The sequence below is a fragment of the Hippopotamus amphibius genome, chromosome 13 (assembly GCF_030028045.1).
Source record: "Hippopotamus amphibius kiboko isolate mHipAmp2 chromosome 13, mHipAmp2.hap2, whole genome shotgun sequence".
NCBI classification, from domain to species: domain Eukaryota; kingdom Metazoa; phylum Chordata; class Mammalia; order Artiodactyla; family Hippopotamidae; genus Hippopotamus; species Hippopotamus amphibius.
This window is the reverse complement of record NC_080198.1, coordinates 47,757,297-47,776,812: the sequence shown is the minus strand read 5'-3', so window position 1 is coordinate 47,776,812 and position 19,516 is coordinate 47,757,297. Positions and strand designations below refer to the sequence as shown.

At 49.7% G+C, this 19,516-nt stretch overlaps 1 protein-coding gene across 2 annotated transcripts in view; it reads left to right on the top strand.

Annotated features, from left to right (window-relative positions):
• The window catches only part of ITGA9 (integrin subunit alpha 9), a 338,515-nt gene that overhangs the window by 24,978 nt on the left and 294,021 nt on the right, over positions 1-19,516 (top strand). For both annotated transcript variants that reach the window (XM_057705604.1, XM_057705605.1), the window contains exons 4-5: positions 2,462-2,585; positions 15,113-15,180. In XM_057705604.1, the coding sequence (XP_057561587.1) occupies positions 2,462-2,585; positions 15,113-15,180 (192 nt within the window). The remainder of the gene's footprint in view (positions 1-2,461; positions 2,586-15,112; positions 15,181-19,516) is intronic.

Genomic DNA, 19,516 nt, shown 5'->3' with positions numbered 1-19,516 from the left:
CGGTGTAAGGAGTAATGAGATTAATGTCACAGGGCAGGAGGCAGAGTGTGGGCTAGCTGAGGTTTCCCGCCACCCTGAGTGTCCCCATTTCCCTGTGGACAGAGAGCGGCCTTGTCAAGGCCCTGGGGGGCCACCCGCCCATACCCAGTGGCCTGGGCATCCGGTTCGACCCCAGAGAGGTCATTTCGGGGGTCCTGAGACCTGTGGGGAGGCTGTAAGGACAGTAGCTACCTGACCTGCCTCAAAGGGTGGGTTTTGACGGCTTCTCAGGTGGCCATTGGGAGTTGTAAGTTGGAAATGTTTTCTAGTGAGACAAGGAGGACTCTGAAATGTGGCTCTGTTTGCAGCACGTACCAGCTCCGGAATTTAAGCAAAACACTCTCTGATACCTAGGGTTCCCATACAGAAAATGGGAATTCTAGGACATCTCCCTACCTTCCAGGGTTGCAGAAGAGGTCGGATGTGGACCATGTAAATGCTGAATGTTACAGCCTACACAAACCGTGTGTTTGATGCAAGCAAAGATGTAAAACACTGATTATTTTAAAATGTGGTATTTTAAGAAAATGCATCTGTTGGCCAGAGTGAAGCGACCTGATAGCAGAAGTGAGTGTGCTTGTGCACGAGAAACGAGCGGGGCCGGGCAGAGTGCACACCTTCGCAGGAAGCAGCCTGGCTCCTCACCAGCCTCGCGGATGCGTCCGAGCGTGCGGCGCGAGTGTCCCGTGCCGGTGGGGAGGATGCGAGTCTGTGCTCCTGCGTCTGGCTCCCAGAGCTGCCCTCCCTCTTGGTGTCTCTTGGCACGTTCGACCCCGTGCTGGGAGGCTGTGCTCCAGAGCTGACCAGATGTCGGTGTCACCTCCTCACACGTGCCAAGCTCTCACCCACCTCAGGGCCCCTCCCAGCTGCTCCCTCACTTAGGTCTCTGCTCAGATGTCACCTCCTTGGGGAGGCCAGGCCACTTCCTGGCACGAGGGACCATCCTGGTGAGATGGAAATGTTCTATATCTTGCTGGGGGTTTGGTTACAGGAGTGTATATTTGTCAAAGCTCATTAGATGGTATGCTTGAGATTTGTGCATTTTTCTGTATGTAAATTTACTTCAAAAGAACATCAACAAACATTTATTTCTGATTAATGGTATAAAGCAGTCAAATATCAGCGACTTCATATGATTTAACCAAATGCTTTGCCCCGAACCTGAAGAGGAGCTCCTGAAGGTGCTCCACAGACCAGCAGCCTCGGTTCACCTGCGGGCTTGTTAGAAATGCAGATTCTCAGGGCCCTGAAGACCGGCCGAGCCAGCTGTCTGGGTGGGACCTAGCGGTCTGTGATTTAGTAAGGCTTCTAGGTGATTCTGAAGGGTCTCACGTTTGATGGAGGCCAACAGCTGCTCTGTGGGCAAGCGGGTAGTGCCATGAAACTCAGGGTCTGCTGTGGGTGGACCAGCACCCCTTGTCTCTGGCTTTTTCTCAACATGTTCTTTGGGGAGGACTCGAGTCTGTCTCTCGCACCAGATGGACCTGTGACAGTTCACTGCTGCATCCTCGGTGCCCAGCTCAGAGCCTGGAGCACAATAGGTGCTCAATAAATACATGATGGAGGAATGAACAGGTGCACGTGTGGGGCACACACAACGGATCCATCCTGGCCTGAGGGCCCTGAAGCGGATGTTGGTTTCTTTTCCATCCTTCCCCACTCTCCCCACGTCTGGTGGGTCCCTGGGCCCGTCAGCTTCACCTCCGCATCCTGAGGTCACCTCCTCCTCCCATCTCCACTGCCCCCATCCCGGTGCAGGCAGCAGCATCCCTCAGCTGACGTTCACTTCCACCCTCGCCTGCCTGCAGTCTCCACATGGCAGCCCAGTTAGCTTTCCAAACTGAGTCAGACCACGCCACTTGCCTGCGTGAGACCCTCCGTCGGCACATCGACTAAAGCCACAGTCATCTCCAGGGTGTGCAGGACTGCCGGGGCCTGGCCCCTGGCCCCCTGTGACCTCAGCTTCCTCCAGAGCAGCCCCACGACGGGGGTCCTCTCTTTCTCTTGAGCCTCTACGCCTTCTTCTCCGTTGCCCCCGATAGTCCCTCCTGAAGCACCTCCCTCTGTGCCCAGTGTGTTTGGATCCTTCTCATCCGTTCAGCCGCCCCTGGCCTCCGGGTGAAAGCTTCCTCCCCACTCGCAGATTCCCAGTCTTTCCCAGGGTCTTTCCTTCCCAGCACTTGCTAGGACCCCCATTTGTTTGTATGTTTGTTGATTGTCTGCCGCTCCCAGGGCCGCCCGCCAAGGCTCCCACAGTCCGCTAATGCCCACCCAGCACAGCACCCAGGCCGAACGGGAGAGAAGGTGGCTTCCTGGCCCCTCTGCACCTCTTCCCTCCCACAGAACCGCCTGGCACTGCCGGCTCTGCTTTGTGACCTCCTGGGCCTGACTCTCCTGCTCTGAACCTCTCTCTGTCCTGTAGGCCTGTGCCCACCGCTGGAAGAACATCTACTACGAGACAGACCACATCCTGCCCCACGGCTTCTGTTACATCATCCCGTCCAACCTCCAGGCCAAAGGCAGGACGCTGATCCCTTGCTATGAAGGTGAGCACTGGTTGATCCTCCCTTGTCCCCCGCCCACCACGTCACGCCCCAAACAACCCCCACCCATCTCCACACCACCATCTGAACACTCCCCCAGCCTTCAACACTCTAATAGGAGGGCTGCACCATGTTCCCAGAGGGCCCTTTGGTGTCCGAGGATCAGGTAATGAGGAAGTTGGGAAGGGGCAGGGTTTCCAGGCCCTGCCTAACCGTGTCCATCTGTGCCACAGAGCCCACGGTGCTCTCTAAGCTTTATGATGTCTCAGACTGAAATTCACCAGCTTTTTGATTTCCTGACACTGCCAGATGCTGTGCAGCCTTGGGAAACTTGCTTTCCCTCTCTGGGCCTGTTTCCTCCCCCTGAAAATTCAGGGGTTGGCTCAGATGGTCATAAGGGTCCCGAGACAGCTCCTGGTCACACCCATAGACAGATGTCCTGAGGCGGGGGAAGAGAAGGCCCAGGGTTCAGTCACTTCGTGACATCCCAAGTCTGGCTTTCCTTCTCATCCAGTCTCCGTACCCTGGCAGATGCCAGAGAGTTGGGTGCACCCTCAGCATGGTTTTTGTTTTTGTTGTTGTTTTATTATTCCAGTTTGTTTATTTATTTGTTTTTATCTTTATTGGAGTATAATTGCTTTACAGTATTGTGTCAGTTTCTGCTATACAACATGGTGAATCAGCCACATGTATACATATATCCCCATATCCCCTCCCTCTTGAGCCTCCCTCCCAACTTCCCTATCCCACCCCTTTAGGTCTTCACAAAGCATCAAACTCATCTCCCTGTGCTCTGTAGTGGCTTCCCACTAACCATCTATTTTACATTTGGTAGTGTGTATATGTCGATGCTACTCTCTCACCACGTCCCAGCTTCTCCTCCCCCCCTTTTCCTCCCCCCCCCCCCCCCGCCCCCGGTGTCCTCAAGTCCGTTCTCTGCGTCTGCCTCAGTATGGTTTTAAGAGCTCCTCACCAAGGGGCACTTGGGGTTTGGGAAGGAAAATGTTTTCTCAGGCTCCCTGCTTAGAAGCTTCTAATGCCTGGGCTGGAGACCATTGAGTCCATCATGACTTAGCTCAGTTGAACTTGAGCTTTAAGGATTCGGTGTCATTTACTGCAGTTTTATAGCTTGTGCTCTCAGGGTTTGCTTAGCCTAATTCCAAGTAAGCTAAGTGCTCAGCTGTTTATGTTTTAATTCTTTCTCTAGTTTATTTGTTTGGGCAGAAGTCTCCGCTAGCCCATGGCCACCTTTCCCTTGGGCCTCCCTGGGTTTTCCCACATTTCAAATTTTGTGGCCATTGAAGAGGAGCTCTGGGAAAGGCCGGGTCCCTGCAGGAGGCACGGACCCTCATGGAGGAGAGGGCCCTTTCTTGGATCCCATGTCAGCATCTGATCAGCTCTGGCAAGACCACGCCGGGCAACTGAATTGTACTGCCCCGATCAGAAGAAAAACCTCATCTGAAAAATAGATGATATGTGATCAGTCATGAGGGGGACAGATAGGTCATGTAAAGACACAGATGAGGGGCCAGGATTGTGTCCTGACTGCTCCAGCTGCTTGCTTCCTCTTTCCCCAGGAGAAAAGTGAAAAGGCCCTGGAAGTAGTTTGGGTAGTTTGTGAGGCTGGGGAGGAATGCGGGAATTGGTAGGGGTGGTGGAGGCAGTGGGGATCGAACCCAACAAGTTATGCAGTAGGACCAGGACTCTGGTTTCCCCAGAAGTTATCTTGTGAAACAGGGCCACGTCGCCATCCCTGTTGATTCTCCTGTACACCACCGCAAGGGTCGGAACGCAGAAGGACAGCCCTTTGGAGGGGGAGCTGGGGTCGCATGTCCGTGTGTACCTGTAGCCGCTGTGGCCCACTCTCTTAAAGGGTCTGTTATCAGACAGTTGTGGGGGGGCGTGGTCAGCAGTAGAACGAGGTTGGTCTGGGGACTTTATATATTCTTTCTCTCATTTTTTCTTTTTTTTTGGCGGGGGTGGGGGGGGGCGTGCTGGGTGGCACGTGGGGATCTTAGCTCCCCAACCAGGGATCAAACCCGTGCCCCGGGCCGTGAAAGCACTGAGTCTTAACCACTGGACTGCCAGGGAAGTCCCTATATACTCTTATTTTATCTTCACAAACCCCTGCAAACTCAGTATCTTTCTTCACTTGGGTTTCAATACAGGGAGTTTGTTCTGGAAGTTATTCCAGAAAATAACCAGTGGGGGAGCGGAAAAGTGAGAAAGGGAGGGGAAGGTGGCCCACGAGGGGTGTGCTCCCCACGAGTTACCAGCCTGGGCCACTGGGGTACGGTCTCTGGGCCAGCACAGGACACACACCTCAGAATCATCCTGCCTGGGTCTGTATCCACTGGGCATCCTGTCCTGCCACATGTGTGGGCGGGGCAAGCCCCCAGGCGGAGAGATGTGGGTGCTGGCAGGTGGCAGTCGGGCCATGTCACAGAAATTGTAAGGGCCGAGGGGACCTGGAGGGGCCTCCGTGCAGGGGAGGGGCGGCTTCTGTGTTGCCTTTCTCCTGTTGCAGCTGAGGTTGCTGAGACTTGGCGTTTATGTAAATTGCCAAAGGTCACTCAAAAGCAAACGGTGGGTAGAGCTGGGGTGTGAATTTTGCATCTGTGTGACCTCGGCAAATCATTTTGTCTCCTGGTGGTTGGTGGGGATTTCTGTTTGTGTTTTGGTGTTTCTGGTTTAAATGAGATTTAAATAGGAGCCAGCTGTTACCCCTCTCAAGATAAGAGAGGGTGACTGAACTATCCCAGAGGTCTGATCATGAGGGCAGGGGAACACGAGCATCGTGAGTGTCGGTATTCTCAAGAGCACCTGCCCGTCTTCTTTGCTGGCAGCTCTGGCCTCACCTTGGCCGGAACATGCAAGCCTGTGTGAGCCAAGCAGGGCAGCACAGGGCCAGGTGGCACCTTGAGTCACATCTGCTCCACGTGGCTGTCACTTACAGTAGAGTGAGAGCTCTGAGTCCAGCCCTCAAGAGGCCTCGTGTGTTTCCACCTACCCCTCTGGGTGCTTTGGACTGTCGCCCGAACATGTTCCCCGTAGCTCACGGGTCCCAGGAGAGAGACGTGTGGAACAGACCCGAACCCCAGACCTGCAGCCAGAGCCCGGCTAGGTCATCCAAACCCTAGCTGATCTGTAGATGTGCATGTGAGAAATAAATGCTTGTCGTTGTCCGCAAGGAGACTTCCTGGTTGTTACGCAGTAATAGCTAACTGGCACAGGCTCATCACAGGAACCCACATTCCTTGTGCAACAGTGGCTGTAGAATGGGCTCCGGGCCTCCAGAATCACTCTTTTCTGTGTTTGTTCCTTGACTCAATGATGGCCAGCTGGAACCAGCAAGGAAAGTAGCCATGTGGTCGTGTCCTGCCCAATCCTTCCTCCGCACGGGCACACACACCTCTGTATCCTGACTCACACAGAGTGCCCAGGGAGTACGGCGTGGGGCCGGGTGCAGAGCATTGGGATATAAGCACCCCCTTCGAACAATGAGGAACTGAACGGAATGTCTCTGTAGGTCTTGGTCCTATAAGAGGCAAGGGGTGGCAGGCACTCAGATTTCTCTAGAAGAGGGACTGGCAGGTGGGGGATGCAGGCCACAGGTAGGGCTCTTGCCTGTGCTCTGGCTTTGGGATCTCCATCTCCCTGTTTTGTGGTCTAAACTAAACCTACTGAGGTGCTGAAGGCAACCAGTATTTTCTCTTAATGTGGAAAAACTCAGTGACGCGAGCTGTCTGTTCCAGGTGGGGGATCGTGAGGTGGTAAAGTACAACAGAACTGTTTTGGAGTTTGACAGGACCTTTCAGATGTCACCCAGCCTGGCCTCTTTGTCTCTACTGATGTCCAGAGACGTGGGGTGGCTTGCTCAGGCCGAGTTTTAATTTCCACTCTGTGATTCACAATGAGGAGGCCAAGTAGAGAGGTGGCTGAGGGCACAGACGTGGCCCAGACCGCCGGAGTCCCAGTCCTGGCTCTGCCACTTTTAGTGCCGTGACTTCAGAGCAGTGACTCAACCTCTCGTGCCTAACCTACCTCAGGGGGCTGTGGAGAGGATTAAGGTAAAGCGTGGGAGTTCTTAGAGCAGTGGCTGGCGTGTGTGTGTGTGTGTGTGTGTGTGTATACTGGCTGGCGTGTGTGTGTGTGTGTGTGTGTGTGTGTGTGTATACACACTACCGTTGACCCTCTGCCTCCAAGGACGTGGAGGGCCCACTGTACTACACTGTGTTATGTAAGGGACTTGAGCACCTGCAGATTGTGGGATATGCAGGGGTCTTGGAACCAATCCCTCACGGATACTGAGGGAAGACTGTATATGCTAAGCACATACATGCTAATGGGTGACTAATTTGTCAACCAGGAATAGAGTTCACTCGTTTTTATTAAGTAGCTGTTAGACTCTGTGATAAGTGCCTGATGGATAAAGCCTGAGAAGTCCCCATCTACAGGGGAGAACAGAGCGGGGAGATGATACTTCCCAAGGGGCATAGCTGAGCGGGGAGAGAATTCCACGCCTGTGTGTATGGCCAGGCACCCCTCCAAGGGCCCAGGCTGCGTGCACGTTCAAGGTGGCATTAAGGCAGGATTATTTCATTTTACAGCTGGAAAAATGGAGATCTGCCTAGAGTCTGCAGCCTGTTGGGGCCCACGGAAAAGAGGAATGGTGGGTGCTGGGCAGGGGAGGATGGGCACTTCCTGTGGAAGAGCGGGGCTGGGTGTGGCTCGACCTCCCAGGCTTCTGCCTCCATGGCCTCAGGCCTGTGGCTGGACCCGCAGTGGGAATGGACGCAGTGATGCCTCCATTGCATTTACCTCTGAGGATTACTGTGAGAAGCTCATGAGAAAACACAGGTAAGTGTTCCGAAAGACCACACACTGTTCTCTAATTGTGGCCTGATTGTGGGTCTCGGTGAGGGTCAGCCGTGCTCTCTCCAGTATGTCGGAAGGTTAGTTTAATTGAGGAGAGCCTCTAAGTGTGTGGGCACCTGTCCACAACGTCTCAAACTTTTCAATTCTTAAAAAATCGGTCTTTGGTTTGGCACAAGGACACTTTTCTCCTGGCTTTTCAGGTGCTTCCTGTTTCTGGTTGGGTGGGAAATGCTATCAGAATATCCTGTTTGGAACCAGGAAACGTAGAGGGTATGGGAAACAAAAATGAACTTAGGACACAAAATAAAATAAATGGATGGAGCTTACCCCATGTCAAATCGTTTATTTGATAGGAGATTGTCATTACTACCATATGGGGTTTGGTTTTATCAGAATGTGTGAAAAAATGAGAAGTTTAATGGGATGACAGATGGGGAAAACTCTTCATAAATTAAAGAGCACACACTGTAAAACATTAGTTACTATTAACCAAGTCCATTTTAGAACTCTGCGAAGTGAAGTCAGTGCATTGCTGAAATCAAGTGCAGAGATTTCTTTCTTCCTTTGCCCTCAAGTCCACTGAGGCAAGAAGCCAGAGCTGGGCCGGGGGGTGGAGGGTTTATAAACAAGTCATCATTTTATTCTTAGTAATATGAAATAATGTGGGAGCAGCTCAGCTAAATTAACAAAAAGTATTCCAAATCAAAGACTGATAAATGCAGTTGGGTATCATTGTGTATTAGACCTAATTTCATAATCTGGCTTTACCACTCATTCCTACGATTGAACCCATAGCTCCTACTTTCTGATTGGGTGACTTTGCGCAGAACTCCGCTCCCCCCCCCCCCCCCCCCACCAACTTGAACCGCAGTGCCCTCCTCTGTAAAGTGGAGAGATTAATCCCTGCTTACAAGGTACCTGGGACTTCCCTGGTGGTCCAGTGGTTAGAACTTGGTGCTTTCACTGCAGTGGCCTGGTTTCAGTCCCTAGTTGGGGAACTAAGATCTCGCAAGCTGTGCGGAGCAGCCAAAAAATAAAGAAGTATTTGAAGTATATAATGTGCCTGACACAGTTCCTAGCTCAGAGTAAGCACTCAATAAAAGGGAATTTTCTGATTAACTTTTAAAATAGTATCATAGTGTCCTTAAGCCTTCTCAGAAGGTGTCCAGCTTTAATGAATAATGGAGAGCAGAAAGCTGGGTATTGCAAAAATAATTTTAAGACTCCTCTAAAAGATTATAATTAAAAAAATACCTTTGAAGATGATATTTGCACAGTTTATTTGCTTGGTAAGCTCTCTTTGTATAGTTGCTCTAAAGTTTAATTCATGCCATGCTTAAATGTTCTCAAGTTTGGAATTGTTGGGGTCTTACTTTATCAAATTTTACTGTGCTTTAAAATTGTCCCAAAGACTTCTGTACCATTTTCTTTGTTATTAGGGGGTGGCCAGGCCTTTAATTCCTAATTGCTTTTGTATCTCTCAAGACAGAGATCATTTCTAGAGAAGGAAATGGATCCCCTATTTAGATGTGAAGATCCCTCTTCCCCCTTCTCATGTTGAAGCCTGTGGCTCCCCAGGGGATACAAATCAATCAAGACCCATTTGCAAATGAAAAGCAACTGAGGTTTTGTTCTGTTGTGTTTTTGTTTTGGGGAGACCCATAAAAGGCTAAGTTAATCCGTTTAAAGATTCAAGAACAAGCCCCATAAATTTTTATTAAATAAAGAACTCTACATTTACATAGGACTTTATGGTTTCCAAAGAGCTTTCATAAACATTATCTCATTTAAGTAAATATAGCAAATTAAAAAAAGCAGATGCAGTTCTGTAGTCTGCCCGGTTAATGCGGAAAGGGACCCTGAGAAGGAGGGTGGCTGGAGGGGACAGCCAGGGCCAGAGGAGGAGGCCAAGTCTCTGGCAGTGGCTCTTGGAGCTCAGGGAGTCCCATCAAGCTTTCCCTTTGGTGCTAAGAATTCTTATCTTGGGCACAAACATATTCTACACTTGGAATGTGTTTTCATACATTGTGTGGAATTACTGACTACTTAAACTGTGTCATATAATAATTTCCTTACGGATATTCAAACGTCCTCTTCTAAAATAGCATATTTGTGTGATGGATGTCTTAGGTTTTATTCCTTTTAGAGACACTAACAGGTTCAGAGTCACCAAATATTTATCAAGCACCTGCTGGGTTCCAGGTGTTATGCTAGGTACTTAACATTTATGATCTTACTGAGTAATCACATCATGGGTGGGGGGGTTTTAAGTATTCTTATCCCCATTGTACAGATGAGAAAACTGAAGCCTTAGAGAGGTCACAGGCTTATTAAGCAGAAGAAGGGTGGCAGCTTTTAAGTTCAGAATACGTTTCTTTTTTTCCCATTTAGGCTGTGGTCCTTGTAACTGAGGGTAGTTTTATATATTTAAATGCTCTTTTTATCACTAAAATATCTGTCTGCCTGTTTTCATTGTCTTCTGAATTGTTGTTTTTTTAACTGAAGTATAGTTGATTTACAATGTTGTGTTAGTTTCAGGTGTACAGCAAAGTGATTTAGTTTTATATATATATATTCTTTTTCACATTCTTTTCCCTTAAAGGTTATTAAAAAATATTGAGTATAGTTCCCTGTGCTATGCAGTAGGTCCTTGTTGATTATCTATTTTATGTATAGTAGTGTGTATATGTTAATTCCAAACTCCTAATTTATCCCCCCCCCCCCCCCCCCCGCCCTTTTCCCCTTTGGTAACCATAAGTTTGTCTCTGGGTCAATTTCTGTTTTGTATATAAGTTCACATGTATAATCAAATTGTTTGATTATCAGCTGGTTAGTATTCACTCAGAAATTCAGACATTAAGACTAGAAAGCGGTTTTTTCTCTCTGATATTTTGTTTCATGGCTAAGCTAAGGAACAGTCCTGATCTTTCGGTGGGATGGTTTTATCCCGCCAGTGCTTTGGGAAGAGTGCAGGAAGTGACCCCACCCAGTCTAATTCTTGAATGAATTAAATCATTAGTGTAACCTCCGTGCATTGAGTTGCGGGTTGTGAACATTTGGAAACCAGTATTTTTTCCTCTCTGAATTGCCTGCTGTTTAGACAGGGTTTAGTGAAACCAGCAGTTCAACCAAGGAAAATACTACCATTTTTAGACTGAAGGAACATACAACTTAATGAATCAAAGTGTGTGACGCAGGCCCGTAATTCAGACCCACCCACGGCAGAAAGACAGAGCTTTCCCACCAGTTCCCAGCTTCTCCAAGGGATGTCTAGGCCCCCTCATTCCACCATGTCTGGCTTCCCCAATTCAGTTCCCCCACATTTAACAGAGTCAGGTTTGTTACAGCATCTGTGAGCTGCTGTCGTGCAAGCCCGGTTCTCCCTTGCCGCTTCAAGGTGGATAAACGTTTTGTTCCACAGTGGAGAGGGAGGAAACTGGTGTGTTGCGGTTCTCTCTGCCCAGCCATGTCCTTGGGGCATTTGGATACTGAGTGGACATGCCTAGGAGTGGCCCACTGCCTTTGTGTGTGCAAGGGCAGTTCTTCCTGGGAACACAGGAGGCTGGAGGTCCTGCCCCAGCCCTCCGCCCTGTACTTCCTGGAGCTTTCCGCAGAGGGAGGGAATGTGACCTGGGGATGCTGTGATGGGGCAGCCCCTTGTTTCCACGCCCATCCCCCTTCTCATAGCTCTGTGGTAGAGGCTCTCCTGCCTTCTCCAGTGTAGACAAGCAAAATTGAGCTTTCTAGTATACGGGAATGGTAGATTGCCCTATGCGTATATTTTTTTTGAAGAAGAAAGACCTGTATTTTAGAACTGGATTAGAGAGAAACTTCAACCTGCCCTTTGTATATATTTTTTTTAAAAAAAGAAATATATATATATTTAAAATGTATATTTAGATACATATTTAAACTATATGTATTTTACATATACATTTATATATTATATATTTGTGTATATTTACATATATACATTTTTTTTTTGCAGAAAGTATCAGGTTGAAATGACAGTGGTGTCTTTAACTCATGGAAATAGCACTCAACAGAGTGAAAACAGCTGAAGCGTGGTCCACGGTCCAGTGTGTCTGGCTTGGGAAGCCCCCATAGCCCAGGCCTGGGTCCTAAAGGCCACCACTGTACCCTGAGGTGCCAGTTTACCTGTTGTGTGGCCTTCTTCACTTTTCAAATTCTTTCTTAGATCACCTCTCACTTAATCAGGATTTTTGAATATCCGGTAGGTCAGCACAACGTGGGTGTTTGGTCATTACTGGAAAGGAGCAGGCCAGGCACAGAACTTGACTTGGGCTTTGGGTGGCCGTGCTCGCACAATGATGCTGAGTCTTAAGATGTGGTTGATCAGGAATAGCTTTGAAGTGTTCTGTGAAGGCTGCTCACGTCACTTCTTCACAGGAGTTTGGCTTTTAGAAGAAGAGCACTTTGTACCAGGAGGGCTGGGCTTGGACACAGGCTTGGTGTCTCCCAGCGTGGGCCGTCCCATCTGTGTCCTCAGATCTTTGAGGACAGTCTGTGAAGGATCATGCCAGGGGGTAGGCAGGGACTGAAGAACTGGTTCTGAATATTCTATCCAGTTCCTCCTGAGGCCCAAGAGGGCGATGGAATTGCCCAAGGTAGAATCATTCAACCTAAGTTTGGAAAGCCCAGAAAAATCCATCCTGTGCGCCCTGCTCCAGTCATACCCACCGCCATCCTTGGGCCTCTGGGGTCTGTGATGGCACTGACTGGAGAAGCAGGATTCCTGGTACCCAGGACACAACTCCTCTTCAAGCAAGTTTAGGGTGGAGGTCACAGAGCCTGAGGGACTGGAGGTCAGAGGGTAGGGATGAGAGGTCAGGGGCCAAAGAGGTCCAAAGCGAGCAGGTTGGAGAGTCCAGGTGCTCAGCGCTGGAGGAACATGCCGGATCCTCTTGCATCTCCACCCGGGGCCTTGGGTCTGGGCACAGACGGCAGCATCCACTCCTTCCCTCAGCAAAGCCTCACCTGCACACACCACACCTTGCACAAGGCTGGTGTTGGGGGCACTGAGATGGGTGTTGAATAAATTAGGTGATGAACAAACACATTTTGAGATGGGGAGAGGGTATCACTTACCTTTACCTGCAAGGTCACCTGGGCACAGAAGCTGAGGAGAGGTTCTGGAAGGCTGTGGAATGTGAAATGTCAGATACACATACCCGTGGAGCCTTCCTAGACTGGAGTTGCCACAGCTGGCCCCCAAAGTATGTGTGGTGCTGTGGGGTGGGGGTGGGGAGCGGGGAGGCATAGACTGCATCCTGCTTTGGGTTGAAGGCGTTAGTCAGAGTACATGCACTGCTGGACAGTCAGAGCATGGCCTGTCCTCCCCTCAGGAGTCATGGGTACTAGTCTGGAGCCCCACATGGTTTGATTCCTTGCTCTAGAGCATCCTAAGAAGGCAGGTAGAGACCCTTGGGGTTTCAGGAACGTCGGAGCCAGTGTGATGGTGAGTGCTTCCTGGGTGTCTCTGGCCCACGGACCTCAGAAGAGGCTGTCCCACCTCGAGGAGCCCGGGCTGGCCTCTGCACGGTGCCACGATGCCAGCTGAGGCAGAGGGCCTTTGGCCTGGGGCGGGGTGGGGACCCTCCCCGCTCCCAGAATGGCTGTGGTCACCTCGGGAACCCGGGGCCTGCTGCTGGCTCACAGCTCGCCAGCAGAGTTTGGGGATGAGGTAGAGAAAGACATGCTTTTCTGTCTGTTTTTGGAGCCCCTGTCACAAAAGAGACCTTGAGACTGTTTTCTTTAAAACATGAACGATTCCCACATAATTCCTATTCACGTCCTACATTTATGACGCTGAACTCGTGTGTCCTGCACTGTCTTTTTTTTTCAGCTCGTAGGGGCTGAATTTCCTTTGTGCATTTCATCTGTCTGAGACTTACAATCGGGTGTTTAACCCTAGAGTCAGTGGGTGGATATGCTTTTTGCCAGACCTTCCACATTTAATATGATTGTTTGTTCCGGTTAGGACATTTTGGCCCTTTTTTGCCATTGTGCTATTTGATGTAGGATTTATTATTAATTTTTATGATTTCTTGCCATCATACAGTTTGGTACAAGATCTCCTTACGACTTTGCATAAGCCCTGCTCCCGGCCCTGGTGCAAGATTTTGCAGAGAAGTGCGTTCCATTGTCACTGGGATGCTTTCTGGCAGGGCTGTGAGTTCTCTTTGTAATAACAGGACAAGGCAGGAGGAACTGATTTAGCCCTCGCCTGGAAGAGGAGTAACTCCACTGACATTCTCTTATAATTTAGCAGTTGGTTAATGGCCACTTACTGGAAAATGTTACCAGGCTCTGCTGTGAGTGTTGTTAGAAACTGAATTACTCTGTATTTCCCCAGGGTCCTTCCCCCCTTCTCCTCCAGGACACGCTCTGGATCGCAGGAAGTGGCACTGTGTTGCAGTCCCAGCTTCACTGTTCCTTCGTATTATTTATTTTGTTTCAGAATTAAGTAGATTGCTTTTAATGGAACCAGAGATTTGTCAGAAGCCCAGGGGGTGAGATGGGTGTCATTGGGTTATTTTACTGGGTAGCTTGGACCTGAAGGTGCTCAAGGTCAGCCGTGAGCCTGTGTCCGGCAGTGTCAGTTTCACATGTAGTTAGAGTCACCTCAGCTGAATATCACTCCATCTCCATACCGTTAGCCATGTCATTATTTCACATCGCTGGTCACCTTCTGGGTTTTGTATAATCACTCACTTTGCAAAACCTCTGAACAGCCACAAAGGTGAAAGGACGTTAATTTCTGAGTCTGCTGGACTTGGAGAGAATTCTGGCTTTGCCATTTACTAGCTGTGTGACTAGCCTCAGGGGTTTTACCTGTTAACAAATGGCGATGTGGGCTCCCAGGGATGAGGGATTGATGAAATGGGGAGTGAGCACAGCTGATACAGTACTTAAAATGCCAACTGAAAAATGAAACAGTAGCCATAGAGCTTCCATTTGTTGGGTTGGAGTATTGGGAACTGAGGGAACGGTGGAGGAAGGTAATTTATCCATTTGTTTTCTTTTGACCTGGAGAGCTCTCCCTTTTCGTTCCACGTGAGGAAGGCAAGAGTTGCCAGTGATGGTGTCACTGTGCGCTGGGGCCGGTCCGGCGGAGTCCCCTCTTCCTGCAGCCCCTGGGCTCTGAGGGCTGGTTTCTGGTCGCCTGGTGGAAAGCATGTTGCCTGCAGCTGGATGGAGTGTCTTTTTGGGAGGCTTTGTCGTCTCCCAGGGGATTCCACACTGGGATGGCCACATTGTTCTGTCTCTGTGTCATGTTTTCAGCTCTTTCTTCCTCCTGGGGCTCCCGGTCCTTTCTGAAGTGAATGAAATAATTGTCACCAGCCGCCCACTTAACTGCCGTGGCAGCTGCTCCTCCTTTCCCACATGTACAGAGGAAGTCCACCAGGGCACTTGGCAGCCTCGCTACCTGATGGCACGAGAGCTGGATTTTTGAGGTCTGGTGGATTCCGGAGACTCTCCTTCTGCACCCCAGTCTGGACGGCATCCCTGGGCCGGGCCCGCGGCCGCACACGGGGACGTGGCCAGCACGCTTGGCGGCTCCACACACGACTGGCGCACACTGACGAGGCTGTGGTTTGCTTCTCTTCCCTTCCTTCCTCTCCCCCTAGAGTATAAGAAGAAATACGGAGAGGAACACGGCTCCTGCCAGGCCGGGATAGCGGGCTACTTCACTGAGGTGGGTATTGCTGTTTGGGCCTTTCTCTTCTCTCGTGGGTGTTCATCTCCTGGCTGGTGGTGGTTTGGGGAGCCCTTTGAGGTGGGTCTTCTGATGCTCCCTACAGCCTTGGGCTGTGAGTAGATTCTGGTTCTTTTTTTTTTTTTAATTAATTAATTAATTAATTGACTGCTTTGGGTCTTCGTTGCTGCACGCCGGCTTTTCTCTAGCTGTGGCGAGGGGGAGCTGCTCTTCATTGTGGTGCACAGGCTCCTCATTGTGGTGGCCTCTCGTTGAGAAGCACGGGCTCTAGGTGTGTGGGCTTCAGTAGTTGTGGCACATGGGCTCAATAGTTGTGGCTCACAGGCTTAGTTGCTCTGCAGCACGTGGTATCTTCCTGGCGCAGATATCAAACCCGCAGGATTTGATTAAAGGGGGTGTGAGTGAGACAACACTCAGTCAAGTTTGTGTCTCCTTGCCAGCAGGTGTGGAGATATATTAAGCATCTGGGCATCACCTCCTAGCAGTCCTTCTCCTTAATGGAGAGACTCGATTTTTTGCACAACTCCAACCATCCCCCTTCCCAGGTTCTGAAGGACCGTGGACTTGAATACTTATGACCTATGCAGTCAGACCATGACCTTTGCGGGTGGCCCATTTTTAGGGACTATTTTCTTATGTGATTCTCATCCACTGTAAGTTTACTCTTCATATCAACTCCTCATTTCTCACTGTTACGATGGTCTGCCACATGCAACGTTCCATGCCAGGCTCTATAAGTGGCCCCACCATCCGTGTAGTTGCTCAGGCCAAAACAAAAAGGTACTTTCTACTTTACTTCTAATCGTCTACAGTCCTGTTGGTTTAACCTCCAAAGCGCATCCCCAAATATGGCAGCGTCAATCACCACCACCATCACCCTTCTAAAAGAGCCGCGATCATCGCTGGGATATACACCGGCCCTGAACTGGTATCCTCGCATCCGTGCTTTTTTTTTTTTATTGTAGTAAAATACACGGAACATAAAATTCACCGTTTTAACCATTTTGAAGCAAACAATTCAGTGGTATTTAGTAGGTTCACACTGTTGTGCAACCATCACCTCTGTCTACCTTCAGACCATTTTCATCATCTCTAGCTGCATCCATTCTCTACCCCCTCCCTGTGCCTTCTGCACACCAGCCTGAAGAATCGTTCCAAATCAGACCCTGTCATCCTGACTGCGTGGCTTCCCATCACGTGGTAGATTAAAGTCCAAACTCTGTGTCTCGGCCCGTGGGCCTGACTTTCTCCTTCACTCATCACAGGACAACCCAGAGCTAGAGGGGGCTGGGGGGGGGGAGGGGAGGGGGGACCATGAAGGGGAGAAAAGGCCTGTGACACCCACTGGTTTCAGCCCCTGCTGGACCACACCAGATCCTCACTGACATTGTCGTTACAGAGGTCCCCACGTGTGCTGTTTTGTGCACAAGTGCCCATTTCTGTAGACGGGCCACACAGTAGAGGAATTGCTGTGTCGAAAGTTCTTCAAAATGTGAATTTTGACACATGCTGGCAAATTGCACTCCGGAGATGTTTACCAATTGACTCGTCCCCCAGTTGTGTGTCATTGTCCCTACATCCTCTAAGCAACACTTAAAATTTTTGTCATTAAAAAAAAGGTCTCATTAAAAAAAAATTGTTTACTTATTTATTTATTTTTGGCTGCATTGGGTGTTTGTTGCTGCACACAGGCTTTCTCTAGTTGTGGTGAGCGGGGGCTACCCTTTGTTGTGGTGCTTGGGCTTCTAATTGCAGTGGCTTCTCTTGTTGTGGAGCATGGGCTCTAGGCGCATGGGCTCAGTAGTTGTGGCACATGGGCTTAGTTGCTCTGGGGCTTGTGGGATCTTCCCGAATCAGGGATGGAATCCGCGTCCCCTGCATTGGCAGGCGGATTCTTAACCTCTGCACCACCAGGAAGTCCCTGTTTTGTTTTAATGACCCTTCACCTGATTATTAGTGCAGTTCAGTATCCTTTTCAAATATTGGCCATTGGTGTTTATTTTTTCTGGAAATTGCCCATTTATGTTCTTTGCCCATTATGATGTTATTTTTTAATTGTTGTTTTACTGATTTTTAGGATCTTGTATTTTCAGCAGTAATCTCATCTCGTATGTGTTGCAGTTTTTTTCCACCAGTTTTTTACCTGATTTTTAAGTTTGCTTATGGCGTCTTTACTGTCTGGGCATTGAACATTCATATTTGGTCAAATTCGGTCAAATCTATCATTCCTTTTCTTTATGGATTCTAGACCTGTTAGGAAGGTGATTCCCATCCTAAGACTATGAAATGTTCACCTGTATTTTGTTCTGCCACTTTTATAGGTTAAAAAATATGCATATCTTTAATCCATCTTGGATTTATGCTTGCAAACATTATACAGGAGACATGAACTTCATTGTTTTCCTAAATGTGTGGTTGGTTGTTCTGATACTGTTTTTTTTTTAAATTAGTTATTTATTTTATACGTTAGTGTATATATGTCAAACCCAATCTCCCAATTCATCGCCCCCCTACTTTCCCCCCTTGGTGTCCATACCTTTATTCTCTACATCTGTGTCTCTGTTTCTGCCTTGCAAACTGGTTCATCTGTACCGTTTTTCTAGATATAACATATATACGTTAATGTGGGATATTTGTTTTTCTGACTTACTTCACTCTGTATGACAGTCTTTAGGTCCATCCATGTCTCTACAAATGACCCAGTTTTGCTCCTTTTTATGGCTGAGTAATATTCCTTTATATATATGTGCTGCATCTTCTTTATCCATTCGTCTCCGATACTGATTTGTTAAACAGTTTCTTTATCCCTGTTGATTTGAAACACTATCCTGCCATATGCCAAGGTCACCCATCTTCCATCTCAATAAGCATTTAGATGGTGTAATTTCTATAGTTGTTGTTCCTCCAGTGAGATCTAGTAAGTATGACTCAACCCAGTGGGCAGCAGGGAACTGCTGCAAGTTTGCAAGCAGGTGACAGACACAGTGATGGCAGTGCCGTAAGAAAGGCTATTTGGGCTGGTCTTGTGCCCAGGTGTCTGGAAGTGGGAGAGCCTGGAGGGAGGCCAGATGGGAGGCTGTGGTGTGGTCCAGCCACAAAAGGACAGGGTAGCCTACGGGATGCTTTAGGAATACAAATGATGAGGGGAGTCGGAACATATGAAGGCAGTATCGGTGGGCTGGGTGACCAGAGGACTGTGGGGTGGAGGAAGGAGGTTTTATGCCAGGGTTCTGGGGAATGGTGGTGGAAAGTGAGCTGCCCAAGGAAGAATCCACTGGAAGAGGTAAACCAGTGGGTCTGGCTTAGACAGGTGCCATGTGAGGTGATGGGATGGGACGTTCACATAGATGTTTTTAGAACCCAGCCTCAATTTGGCCAATGCTAGTAGGTTTCTGAGGGGACTGGGTGTGCTTAGCATGGGGCTGGGGTAGGGGGCTCTGAGTAGAATGTCTCCTTTAGACAGTGGGAGGAGAAAGTCAAGTCATTGCAGAAATGCGAACTCTTTGGAGGTGTTGGTGGGGAGCTCAGGGAGAGGAAGAGTCCCGGGGAGGGGGTGTCTCCAGCTGGAGAGTCAGGGAAGATGAGGGCATTAGGGCAGGGGTGGGGGGGAGGAGGAAGAAAGGGAACCCCGGGGCCCGTGCCAGCTGCAGGTTACCAGGGGACCTGTTGGGACTCTGGAGCCTGAGGGAAGCAGGGTGCGGGCAGCAGTGGGGCTGGAGTGCCGGGGGCAGCGGGGCAGCAGTGAGCATGAGGTTCAGTCCTGACCCAGCCACGCTGTCTCCTGGCCGCATGGGGACTTGCCCTCTGCTTCAGTTCCCAGGTGTTTGGCCTCCCTAAACAGGAGGTCTTTGAACTCTCGGCCTCCCTCATTTCTGGAACTTCAGCTGTCGGAGGCCGAGGAGGAAATGTGGTTGAAGGGGTCAAGGGGCCCTGCGCCTCCTCCCCTGCCCTCTCGCTGACCTTGTCACTTGGGTTTGCCTTAGCTGGGAGCTGGGCTGTCCCTGCACAGGGCAGGCAGCTGCTTCCCAAGCTGGACGTACTTCTGTGGCCTTCCGGTCATGGCCATGTTGCGCCACACTACTCTGGCCCAAGGTGACTGCTTGACCTGAAGGTCAGTGACCCTGGGGTTATCAAAGCTGTTTGAGTTATGGACGCCACATGAACTTCAGCCTTGCGTCGAGGACAGGGAGAACTTCCCGGGAACATATTTATTTTTGTAGCCTAGGATAACAGAGGTAGATGCTTCTAAGCAGCAAGAGAAGACTTGGCACAGCCCTGCCAGTGTCGGGGCACCACCGTGAGAGCCCGGGGACAT